The following is a 13,636-nucleotide window of genomic DNA, read 5'->3' as shown; positions in this document are numbered from 1 at the left end:
ATATGTTGCTATTATTTCAGAGTCAGCTTCATGTTAATCATAATTTATTTGTTCATTTGTTATTGGAAATATGTTTTTAAGTTAGGTTTATAAGAGTATATTAATTACTTTATTAATGTGGTTATTTCTCAAATAATTATATTATTGCTTGTTATCAAAATTGTAGCCAAGTCGAGCAAATAGAAGTGTTACAGAGGAATCTATCAACTAGTATAAAAGCCTCTCTTTTTTTCCTTTAGAAACGGCGGCAATGAAAGCAGCTTTACTGCTCATCCCATTCGTTTTTACATACGAAGGGTATAACAAATTATTTGGAAGATTCTCTTTCAATCAAACAAAGCACGCGCTGAAAACTGAGAACATTCTCAACTGTGAGCGCACCGGTCTGTTCAAATCCCAACCCCTCGGCTGATAAATCAAGCAAAACGGCGATGAGAGGATGATTTATATGACTGATCGCCACCATGAATAGCTCTCTTTCCTTCCCAACGCGCACAGGGACAAATCCGCTAATGCCTTTCTCATCTGAAAATTCATGTGACCCAGATGGGTTGAGACTACAGATCTCAGATCTCAGCGCCTCATATTTCTTACACTCAATCCTTCTCCGCGGCATTAATTTTCTGATAAAATGGGGCATCTTGGCCATCGCAGTTGAGATTTCAGACAGAGGAGAATGAGATTGTAAAATGGACTGTCTATCTCAAAGGGTCGCTGCTGCTTGTATTTATCATTTATGATGGGCTTGGAGGAGGTTTCGCGACTCTGACTGTATCTCTACAATGTAGAAGGTTGACCAAATTTAGGAAAGAATCTTCGAAAACTAATTAAAATATGATTGCGACTCGCGAGTCCCCATATCATATGATACATGCAACGATAAAACAAACATGCAGCACGTGTTAAATTTTTCAAAGAATAACTTATAAACTAGTGTCTTTCTGCACATTAAAGTTGTGTACTGTCAAAGCCGGTGGGAAGTTAAATTTGATAAGTCGGAAGTGAAAATAGTTAGCGTGATATAGTGCAACAATGTTAAATCACGTACCTTTACGTTAAAAACTTAAAGCTAAGTGGAAGGGTTTCAAGTCACACGGCGCGGTCTTAGCAGGGTATTTAATCCTCTGCGATTTTCACATGACTGGTATCACCTGCCATAATCCTCTCCAAATTTGGTTTTGACTTTGCGAATTTTCCTGCTAGTTGAACTCCATTTGCTTTATTTCCTTCAATCATGGGATCAAGTGGGTTTGAATGGAACCGCTCACTCACAAAATTCCATGTAGTGGTTTAATGGGTTGGTTTTCTAGTGCATCTACTATTGTATTTAAGTCACATATGACATGAATGATTTTTAACTATGGGATTGTATTAAAGAAATCTTTGATTGTCTTATAGATCAATTGCAACTTCAAGTATGAAGGATTGATGCCTAGATTTAGTTGGATTGATGCTTAGATTTAGTTTTATGATGATATTGTTGGAATCCCCTATTATGATTATCCTATGCCCTGAGAAGTTCTTAGATACATAATACTTTGAAGTAGGGTATACAAATCGACTTGAGTGGTTGAGGTTATGCCGAGGATTTAAGAGTATGATGATTCAACTTGTCTCTAGAGCTAAATATCACCCCATCAACACTTTCCACTAGTGAGATTTGTTTTGAGGCATGATCAAAATAAAGGATAAAAGAATCTTAAGATGTTAACTATTCTTGAAACCTTATTGAAGATAAATATACATGAAAATGGCTATTTTGTGAAGGTAGAGGGGAGTTTTGGAGTTGTATGTTAGATTGGGCCACACATATTACTTCATAGGAGACCATCATTTGAGGTCAGTGTGATTTGGATCCTTTATTGAGAATATGTTCTAGTAACTAGGACTTGGGTGTTTCTACTATCATTATTGGAACAACTTGTTTATTTGAAATACTACTATGTTGCATGCTAACCAAATCTTCCACAACACATATTTTGGGATTGCCAACCATAGTCCTTTTAATAAATCCTTACCTTTGAATGAACCTAATTAATGTTGATTCCATGCTTCAAACAAATGGATAGGTGATTTAGGTCATTGAACCCTATACAACAACTATTGCATAGCTCGTGCCCAATTTTTTTTTGCATACTCACATTCTATGAAAACATGTAATGTAGTCTCATTATTATTTTGACATAGAGCAACTATTGCATAGCTTGTGCCCAATTTTTTTTTGCATACTCACATTCTATGAAAACGTGTAATGTAGTCTCATTACTATTTTGACATAGCGCAGATCGTGAGGGTTCTTCAACTTCTGTTTTTGACAAAATTTCCATAGTGAGAATTTTTTTTGTTTCTCAATGTCCAAAAAATATATATTTATTTTGGGAAGCCATCCATGTGTCATATTTGACACCACAATTTTGGATGTGATGAATGTCCCTAAGAAAATATATGGTGTTCATAGCCTAACTTTACTATATACAAATCCCCCCCCCAACCTTTGGAGTCTTCTTTAGATACAAAATTAATAGCATATCCTATCAAAGAAGAGAGAAATATAGGGACGAGCTTCCTAAGGTGAAGAGGAATTAAGAAAAAAATTCACCCCACCCAGAATCCACCCAAAAAATAATTAGGTATGTGAAAGAGCATATGCTTACCCATCCTAGACAACTAGGTCCTAAGTGGATGGAGGGTTGGATTGTTCTTGATTGGATGATTTCCGAGGATATTACCCTACCAATTATTCAACCATTTTCCAATTTTGGGGAACCATGAGAAGTGGGACTAAAAGAGAATATTAATTGCTCGTATTATTCTACATATTTGCAAGCCACATTTCATAGATGGTGTGTAATCTAGGTAGCGATTCCTAGTTCTTGATAAATATTTTCAATGCAAGGTCTACTCCCACTAGGCATTACTACCAATGGTTAGGTGCCATGACAATTTTTCTTTGAATGCAAGGTTCATAATTAGTGAATATTTCACACATAGGACACCATGTGTTATAGGGAACTTCATAGTGGTCTAGTTTCCCAATCTCTTGCTTCCTTCATAAACTTCCATGCCTACTAAAAGCTAAAGATCTAACCCCTTACTTGTTATCCGTAGCAAATTATGACCAGATTATTGAATATGCAATAATGGAGTCAATTTTTTTTTTCCAAGTCAATTACATAAAGGAATATCAAGAATATTTATTTTATAATATTTTATAAAATATTATAAGAGTCAAGAATTAAGGAGTCAATTTTTTTCCAAGTCGAATCATTATATATTTTATAATGAGTATTTTAAATTTAGAGGTTTAAAACTACAATTAATGTTTATTTTGAGGGTATTATTTGAGTTATCAATTTTTGAAATATATTTTATAATGAGCATTTTAAATTTAGACATTTAAAACTAAAATTAATGTCTATTTTGACAATAGTGAGTTAAATTAGAGATTTGCTTAGTTACTTTGTTATTATTTATTAAATATGTAAATTTATTTACTTAATTTTATTAATAAAAAATAATGTTAATTTTAATGATAAGATGTAGTTGACATTTTGATTGATTGGTTTTTTTATTAATCCATTAAGGGGATCTAATTCTCTCACACTTCAAAACTTTTATTTATTTGGGTGTCTCTGTAAGAATTTTGGTATCTTTTAGACCTACATGATGCTTGGCTCTAAAGGAATGTTTCACTAAAGTCAAGTTATAGGTATGTTCATTTCATACTTGTGATCTACTCTTTAATCCTCACATGAAACAAATAATAATTCTATTTTAATATAGACATCCAAGACATCCAAAATTATTTAATAGGTGAAATTAAAACAACTAATTAGTAGAAACTTTTAACTCTAATATTAAAAAACTATACTTAACATTATAGAAATAACAAAAAAATACTTTAAGTTTTCCTATGGACCAATATGCATTTCCACTTAATCCGTTATATGAGAAATGAATCTAGTAGTGACAAATTATGAGGCCAAACATGCACATGCTAAGTCTTCCAGTCCACCTAGATCCTAATAACAGATCCTAATAACACTGAACACTTTTATCTAATTTTTATGCTATTTTAAGTTTTTACTATTTTCAATTTAAAAAATGTGAATAAATCATATAATAAGTCTTGAAATGTTGAAGTAATTTCTATAAAATTATAATAGAAAATTAATTTTAAACTTAACATATAAATTTTTTGAATTAATATATATATATATATATATATATATATATATATATAAATATTTACATAGTTATTTTATTGTAAATTATTTATACCAACAATTCAATATCTCATACTATTAGTAAGTACGAAGTCAAATTATCAATTATCCTTTTTTATCTTGGATTAACAAGATCCTCCCACGTGATATTCAACTTTTCATGGGACGAGAAAGAGACTCCTTCGAAATTAATGAATCATGATAGGTTTATCCTATGTCCACAACCAATCCCCAAGATGGTTCTTAAGTACGAAGGTTTGGCTTATAGGGATCTCACGTTTTATAGATGGTTCTTAAGTACGAAGGTTTGGCTTATAAGGATCTCACGTTTTATAGGGATCTCACGTTTGACGTTTTTACAATGGGTAATATCATTTTTTGAAATATATTTTAAATTTAAACATTTTAAACTAAAATTAATGTTAGATATCATTTTTGGGATTCAACTGCGTTAAGTAAGTCAGTAAGTCATTCAAACGTATGACCATTTACATGAGAGGTAGTCGTAACTGAACGAATCACATAGCATCAATCATCACTTCCGGGGCTTGCACCCGGTAACCAGGACTTCCCAGGAGGTCACCCATCCCAGAACTCCTCTGGCTCAAGCGCGCTTAACTGTGGAGTTTTTCCCCACAATCAAGCCCACTTAGCTTGCTACCCCATTTGCAAAACCTTAGCAAGTATTGTGCCTCATGAACCATTCAAGTAGAGATCCCTTGACTGGTTCATGAGGCACAATACTTGCTAAGGTTTTGCAAATGGGGTAGCAAGCTAAGTGGGCTTGATTGTGGGGAAAAACTCCACAGTTAAGCGCGCTTGAGCCAGAGGAGTTCTGGGATGGGTGACCTCCTAGGAAGTCCTGGTTACCGGGTGCAAGCCCCGGAAGTGATGATTGATGCTATGTGATTCGTTCTCCACATTTCACTAGTTTCAATCCCACTTCTTCACCCCTGTGAGCATCACCCGATGCAATGAGTGCTAAGTGAACTATTCAAAAATCATGAGAAATTAGTCAGTTACGCAGTTGAATCCCAAAAATGATATCTAATATAATGCACTGCGTAAATCCCCATACTAAAATTAATGTTTATTCTTATTTTGAGAATAGTGAGTTAAATTATAGAGTTGTTAAGTTAATTTATTATTATTATTTATTAAATGTAAATTTATTTACCTAAATCCATTAATTAAGAGTAATGTTAGTTTTAATGAAAAAATGTAGATAATATTTTGATTGTTTGGATTTTTTATTAATTGATTAAGGGGATCGAGTGTTCTCACACTTCAAAACTTTTATTTATTCGGGTGTCTTTACGAGAATTTTGGTATTTTTTTGAGGCACACATGATGTTGTTTTACTTAAGTCAAGGTATGAGTATGTTTATTTCATATTTGTGATATACTCTTTAAACCTCACATAAAACAAGTAATAATTTCATTTTGATATGGAAATCCAAAATGATTTAATATTATTTAATAATTGAAATTAAAACTATTAATTAGTTGAAACTTTTAACTCTAATATTAAAAAATTATACTTAGTATTCTAAAAATAACAAGCTTTAAGTTTTCCTATGGACCAATATGCATTTCCACATAATCCGTTATGTGAGAAACTAGTCGAGTCGTGACAAATTATGAGGCCAAACATACACATGCACATGCTAAGTCTAGTAGACCTAGACCCTAGTAACATGAACACTTTTATCTAACTCTAGTGATATTTTGGGTTTTTACTATTTTCAATTTAAGAAATTTCAATAAATAGGGTAATCAATCTCGTTAGTAAGTCTTGGAATGTTGGAGTAATTTCTCAAAAACTATAGTAGAGAATTAATTTGAAGCTTAATTCATAAGTTTTCTTTTTAATTAAGGAAGTTTTTGTTTTCTAAATATTTGCATATGGTTGGTATATTGTGGATCATTTATACCAAAACTCAATATTTCATGGTTTTAGTAAGTATTTCAATATAGTTATAATTTGTTCTTTGAGTTGAGTGAATCATCAAAAGTTTTTAGTAAAGGGTTATTAATTTTTTTTGGTTGAAATATTTTAGAATTATTAATTGGTGCCTGGTTGTTGAAATTTATCACTTGTTTATCCATAGTTAATTTTTTTTTATTATTATTATGATACAAACATTTTTCTAGCTAAATTGTTTATTTAATAATTTAAAACATTGGATAATTTATCCATTCTCTATTACATCACAATAGTTATTTATTGGCGGTTAAACCTTGAGACACATAAGTTATCCATTGACTATTTCATGGCAATAGTTATTTATATGTGGTTAAGACTATTGTTTTTCCATTGACTCCTTGGTGTTATTTAATTGAAATTTATCATTGTTTTACCAATAGTTAACTGTTTTTTAGATATTCTTTCATATAAATATTTGCATATAAATATTTTCAAAGTGGAATTATTTATTTAAATTGGATTATTTTTCCATTTAATATTGTAAAATTATTTCTTGGTGTCTCATAATTGAAATTTATCACTTTTCTGCCGGTAGTTAATTATTTCTTCAAATCCTATTAGATCACTTACATTCTACAATAATCAACATTAAATGATAAAAACTTTAAAAAATGAAAAAAATAAAATAAAGAAACTTTTAAAGCTAAATTCATTTTTCAAACCCTATTAGATCACTTACATTCTACAATAAGCAACATCAAATTTAAAAAACTTTTAAAAACAGAAAAGAATAAAATAAAGCAACTTTTAAAACTTTTAAAAACAGAAAAGAATAAAATAAAGCAACTTTTAAAGCTAATCCAAGAGTAATCGACCATTGATATAAAGTAGTAGCATATACCAGATAGGAGGAGTTTAATTGGGCCTGTCGATGGGTTTAATCCTTACTTTTGAGAATTAGGATGGGTTGTAGATAATAATAATAATAATAAAAATAATATTAGTATAAAAAACTCTAAAACTTAAATTATTGTGTTTTTCAAGTGAAGAATTATCTCACACAATTAAAGTGTTTCATATTGAATTTTATGTTTTTCTTTCTTTGTGTTGACAACTTTTATGCTAACTTTAACACTTCGAAATTTGCATTTTTTTGGTGGTATATATCAATACACTTAATATTTTTTCCTTACAACTCTCTTTAGTCCTCACCTTTCCAAAATAGTTCTCCAACAATTTTCTCATTTTCCCCTAACTTTGGGTGCATAATATGATACCTATTTTAAGGATTGGATTCAACACAAGCACTCAAAACTTCATTTCTTTTGTTCATTTAGGAAGATACTTCTTTCTTCTTATATTGTGGATATGTAGAATCATTTATTGTCTCCAAAAGGAAGAATGTCCAAATATGTAGTCCTCAATATTGGTAAAATCCTTTGCAAAGATGTGGTTATTGCTACTCTTAATTGGATTCACACCAAAAATCATCATTTCCTTATTCATACATTGTCTCTCCCCTATCCTCTATGGTTTAGTAATGGTTTCTTTGGCCCAAAAAATTCAAATTTTATAAAACAAAAAAATAAATGTGATGCACTTATTTTTTCTTGAAATTTAGTCATATAATTTTTTCCATATAATTGAAGTGATGAGAAAGTTCTAGCTATTGAATAAAAATAGGTTATTTACAAGTAGGCTAATGAAGAGAGGATGTCCTTATTGAACAATGATTATATATCTCAAAATTCTTACAATAGTAACCCACCCTTAATTTCCAAAGAGGAATGGTAAACCTAACAACCATAGCTAAATTAGTACAAATACCTAAATCCATACAACAAGACGTGATAACAATGAAACAACCATCCCATAATAATGAAGATATAGTTGCAGATATCCATTGGCATAGTACCCAACTTTATTATGTTATAATACAAGTTTGGTTGCAAGTTACAAAGGGCCAAGCACCACAACACATACAAAAATTAAAAAGAACACATAGATTAACAAATAGATCAACCAATAATTATGGTCAAGCCACAGTCATTCCACTTGCTATTGTACAAACTTGTATGCATGTTCAGACCATTCCTCCCTAACCAAGAAAAAGATAAGAAAATTGCAAGGAGGTTTCTATATAAATTTTCTATAGAAAACTCATTAGGCTATCTTTTTACTAGGTAAAACTTCCTCTATGTTAAAATTTCCTAAGGGAACTAGTGCATTTAGATCAAATGGTGTCGTGGGAGGGAAGCACATTGAGTTGGCTAAGGGCGTTCTCGTTTCTACAATCATGGAAGGACAAAATTCTTTCAGCTACAAATACTCCAATTGGCTTCTTCGACTATCAATTTTCATTAGCTTGCCTCTAAATCAATGATCATTACAAAATCATTATCTACACGACGGATGTGAGCTTAATTATTAATTTCTCTATACATATAACTACTTAGGTAGCTCAAATACCTTTGCATTTAGTGCTTTTATACATGTTCTTAGTTCCCTCATGAGTTGTCATGCCTACTAAGCACTGGATATGGGGCCCTCGCTTTTTATCCCATGCAAATTATATCTAGATTTGGTGAATATGCAATGATGTAGTCAACTTTTTTGTCAAGTTGATTACACAAAGGAATATCATGAAGATATAATATGGATACACATTTAGAAGAAGATCCTATAGCTAGACCCCTATTAATGTCTTTGTCATTCCCTGCACACTAGAGCATGATGGCAGTATGCCCACACAAGTACCTTGTGGTGGCCCAACTAACCTCATGATTGCACGATGAGTCCTTCATTATACACAAAGCTTGTGACTCCATAATTCATATGCCTTATTTAACTCCCCCCAATGTTGAGTCTCATAATCTACTGCCCCATATGTGCCACATAGGTGAGGGGAAGTGGCATTGTGAGGTATTTAATGAATCCTAAAGCTTGTGACACCATAGTTCCTATGCCTTAGTTAACTCCAACCTATGTTGAGTCTCATAATGTACTGCCCCATATGTGCAATATAGGCAATGGGAAGTGACATTGTGGGGTACTAATGTCTCCTCGATGACTGGTAATCATTTCACGTGCTATAATCCTCTCCAAATTTGGTTCTAAATATGTCAATTTTCCTAGGAGTTGAACTCCATATGCCTTGTTACCTTGAATCATGGGATCAAGTGGGTTTGAGTGGAACCACTCACCAATAAAGTTACATGGAGTGGTCTAATGGTGTTGGGCGCGGGATCCCCGAGGGCAATTTTGGGGCTAAAAGCCCACATTTTGGTCAAATTTTGTAATCCAAGTGTAAAGACTCCACATTTTGTGGTCACGGAGTGCGTAGGTGTTAAAGTGTCATATGGTTTTCCGCCCTTATTTTGGAAATGTAATGTCGACTGTAAAAGATCTGCCCATGGTCCGCGGACCATGGGATTGTATAAATAGAGCTAAGCGCTAAGTAGTTAGAATCATCAATGAAGATATGATGTATGAGAGATAGCTCTGATGTAGAAGTCTAAGTTCAGGTCATAGCGTAGGTAGAGGCTTTGCAGCTAAGTGCGCAGAGGCCTAGAAGTCTGTAGCTGAGTGCGCGGACCCCTGCAGCTAAGTGCGCAGGGCGGGTCGAGTCTGTAATCGTCTGGAATTATCAATAAAGAGAAGTATTCTACAATTTCCACGTCTTTATTTCCTGTTATGCATCTTGTTATGTTGGGTATGAATTTCACTTATAATGCTTATATGATGTGCGAATGTATGTAAATGTGTTGGTTAAGTGAACGCAAGTAAGAACATCTGTTTACGCGAAGCTAACTAAGATTGGTTAATAAGATAAGTAAGACACTTAACCTAGTTTGTGAAATATTGTAGTTCGCTGCCCAAGCAACATGAAAGTCCCTAAGCCATAGGTTAGGGCTGCGCAAAAACCACTTGTACCCTTTCGCGAAGTTACTGAAGGGTGGAATAGAGGGCTTAGCAACTTGCGCGAAGGTAGGTATAGCCGGGATAAACCGACATCACATCCATCTCAAGGGTGCGGAAACTTTGTTCCAGCATCCCCCCATACTTCTTCCGGTGAGACTTTAGTCTGCGCTCCACGGGCTGATGCCGAAAGGGCTAGTAGTGTAGGGATTTGCTTGGCTAACTAACGTTGAACTTGGGTCAGGCCACCTCAAGCCAACAAATGGTTCCATTGCCAGGACCAGAATGTGCATAAGAGGTGTGTGATGTTGTGTCACTGGAATCCAACTAAGAAAGAAATTGAAGGCTGGTTGGATAGAAGGATCCACGAGTTCGCGGCACAAGAGAACAGAAACCCACGATTGTCAAAAGAACAGTGGTTGGACCGATACTTGTATATGGAGATCCACGAAATCTTTTTCACCTCCTTTCCTACTGAGCTATATGAGTGGATCGCGAAGCTAGCAAATAGCTAAGGAAGGTGGTTGATAGTCTTATTGTGTGGACCCTAGAGCTAGTGCGAAGGTTGGAAGCATCAGAGGATAAGATCACCCGCGCTGTTGATCACTGGCTCGATCGCATCGTAGGAGGATTTGTTATTGAGTTCGCGGTCGACACCTCAGTTAGCTATAACGAGGCAGAGCGCCACTTTTTCAAAGGACCGCGAGGTAAGTACGTAAAATCTCTTAATACTTGGATTAAAATGTTGTTGTGCGAAAAACGGGTTATGCAACTACATTGATGTTTGGGACTACGCGAAGTGGAAAAAACTATAGAAATGAAGGAAATAAGGGTCCAAAGATTAGCCCCTTGATTTCACCTCCATGAAGAGACAAAGAAGGAATAGCAAAGGTCTCTCCACGAAGCATTATTCAGTTAATAAGACAAGAATTCCTGCGAATACCACCTCCACCCACACCACCTTCGACTTCACCACGATCGCCTCCAACTTCACCCGTATCACCTCCACCTCCACTGCGATTTAGTATGGAAAACACAGTGAAGTTTCCTTTGTTCAAAGGCTTGGGAAATGAGGACTCAGACTAATTATGGTTTGTTGTGAGGGTTATATGGGAAGCTCAAGGTGTTACAGATGATCACATAAAGAAGGTGACACTGGTTAGTGCTCTGCAAGATTGTGCGCTAACCTGGTACATTAAGTACTCCAATGATAACCCAAATTATAGAGTAGCGTACATCCAAGAAACACTAAATAGGGAATTTAGCAGGCCTAAATCTGAGGCACAGTCGATTGTGGGATTCAAAGAGATCGTGATGCAACCAGGCGAAATACCTTAGGAACTAGATTAGAGGTTGAAATGTATGATCCGCGAAGCCAACATGAATTTGACAAATGGATAACATCGCAAATGGTTTGTGGCTTCGCTACTACCACACTTGAGGAGTGCACTATCACAGCAAAAGATAACAACTCAGGCAGAGGCCTTGGAGATTTCCATGAGACTACACGAGACTCCGATGCAAGATCCTAATCTAGGAGTCCAGCAGATCCATGCGCAACTGAAAAATCTGTGCCTTGAGATGCAAAGTTTGAAGCAGGACAGAAAGGTTCGACTAGAGGTACCTGAGAAGGTATGGTGCTTGAAATGCAAGAGTCAGGGTCATGAGAAAGACCATTTCCCGGTCTTTGCAAATTACCTTACAGGAGGAGGACCGATGCCTTTAAGGCTGGAAGCCCAAGAAGGGCCTAGAGCGATGCCTAATTTGTAATGCGCTATCTATCAGGTAGCTGGAAAACATGCCACGATAACTGTCACTTAATACAGAAGTATGTGCAAGCACCGCAATAATTGTTCTGCCAATTTTGTAGGTCAGTAGGACATGATGAGCATACTTGCAGGAGCTATGAATTGATGATGGATAGAACTCCCGCCTACAGGGTTTAGGCTGAAATGTGGCCCCTTGACCAGAATGTAGAGATGGTGCGGATAGGATTTTAGGGGTGTGGACGAGGCCGAGGCCGAGGAGGACCTCGTAGAGGTCAAGGGAAGTTCATTTGCTACAATTGCGGAGGGCCAGGACACTATGCCCGCAATTGCACTAATCCAACGTGTTCATCGTGAAAGTATGGCATGTTGTTTGAACATGAGACAGAAGAATGCCTTATGCTGATAGCTAGGATACATGACAAAGGGGTGCTACCACCTCCCTCGACTCAGAACCTGCAAATGATGAGGTCTGAGCCGCGTGAGGAAGATCCGAACGTAAATATAGTGCTCCAGAGTGGAATCGCGATGGGAGATGACAAGGGGAAATAGCTAGAAGACAGTACCTGGGTTCGCAAAGCCCCGACAAAAGAGGCTGAGTTCGATTTGGAGCACGCTCGTGAAGCATTCATGGAAGCTAAGAAGAGCTTCGCTGAGGCCTCCACCTTAGAAAGAAAGGATAATCCTGAGCCAGAGATGGACCCCTCTATGCTCACAACTTTCTTGGAAACTTGTATGAAGTTACTACACGACAATAAGGCTGTAAAAGGGCTACAAGAACTCATTAATAGAAGTGCTGGAGCCGCGCCAAGTGAGGCGCGCGTAGTACGAAAGATTGGTAAGCATAAGACAAGGACAGGGTGTGAAATGAGACTCATCGCACAGATCGGAGAATACAAAATGGATCAGGTCATTTTGGACCTGGGGTCAAATGCGAATGTTATGCTGAAACAGACATGGGAGCGAATGGGGAGACTTGCATTGCAATGGTCTCCGATTCAGCTAAGGATGGCGAATTAGCAGAAAATCATACCCATGGGGCGGCTGCAGGGGTGACCGTGGATATTGGGGGAGCCAGCACGCTGGCAAATTTTGAAGTAATAGAGATAGTAGATGATAGAAATCCCTACCCTGTGCTCCTAGGAATTGAATGGGCTACTGATATGGACGGGGTAATCAATCTAAAGAAGTGAAAGATGATCTTTGAGAAGAAGTCACTGCGGGTAATAATACCCCTCGATCCTGCTGAGGGATCTCGTTATACGGAACTAGTCCGCAATTATGAGAGTGATGATGATTTGGACTGCATCTATAAGATAACAACACGAGACCAAGATTAGGTGAATCCCACCACGGATGGATCGATTATGTGGGATCACGAGAGTTCCTGCACTTCAGATTCCGATGAAGAAATAGAACATTAGTAGAATCGGTTACATGAAGTAACTACACTGAATTGCAACATGATGACCCGGTCACTGCATTGTGTGTCATCAGAGGTAAGAAATCTGCCTATTTATGATGGTATAAATGAGGTAGATACCTTTTTGGATGCATTTGAAAGAGAGGTGCCAGAAAAGCAACACTTCAATGCCTTGGACTAGGCACCACGCGCTACGCCCGCAAGATGGTGAGGTACGCACAAGGGAATCTTTGATGATTGGCGCAAATGTAAGAGAATGATGAAAATATGATTTGGGAAGCCTAAGATGTGACTGATAGACAAGTACGATGGGCAGAATGATCCGCGCGTGCATCTGTCCAAGTGGACGCAGGCTTATGGAGAAAAGCCCCAACCT

The 13,636-nt window shown here is 36.1% G+C and overlaps 1 protein-coding gene across 1 annotated transcript; it reads right to left on the bottom strand.

Annotated features, from left to right (window-relative positions):
- Window positions 1–307: 307 nt before the first annotated feature.
- Window positions 308–649, bottom strand: LOC149212457 (auxin-responsive protein SAUR71-like). Its single transcript, XM_089388699.1, has one exon. It carries the CDS (start codon window positions 647–649, stop codon window positions 308–310), a length of 342 nt encoding a protein of 113 aa, XP_089244825.1.
- Window positions 650–13,636: the final 12,987 nt, after the last annotated feature.

The sequence above is a fragment of the Pinus tabuliformis genome, chromosome 1_1 (assembly GCF_031772625.1).
Source record: "Pinus tabuliformis cultivar Carrire ecotype Pingquan chromosome 1_1, CPIR1, whole genome shotgun sequence".
NCBI classification, from domain to species: domain Eukaryota; kingdom Viridiplantae; phylum Streptophyta; class Pinopsida; order Pinales; family Pinaceae; genus Pinus; species Pinus tabuliformis.
This window is presented reverse-complemented; position numbering and strand designations above follow the sequence as displayed.

Excerpts from the sequence above, each read along its gene's own strand:
- LOC149212457 (XM_089388699.1), bottom strand. The coding sequence starts at position 649 with ATGGCCAAGATGCCCCATTTTATCAGAAAATTAATGCCGCGGAGAAGG.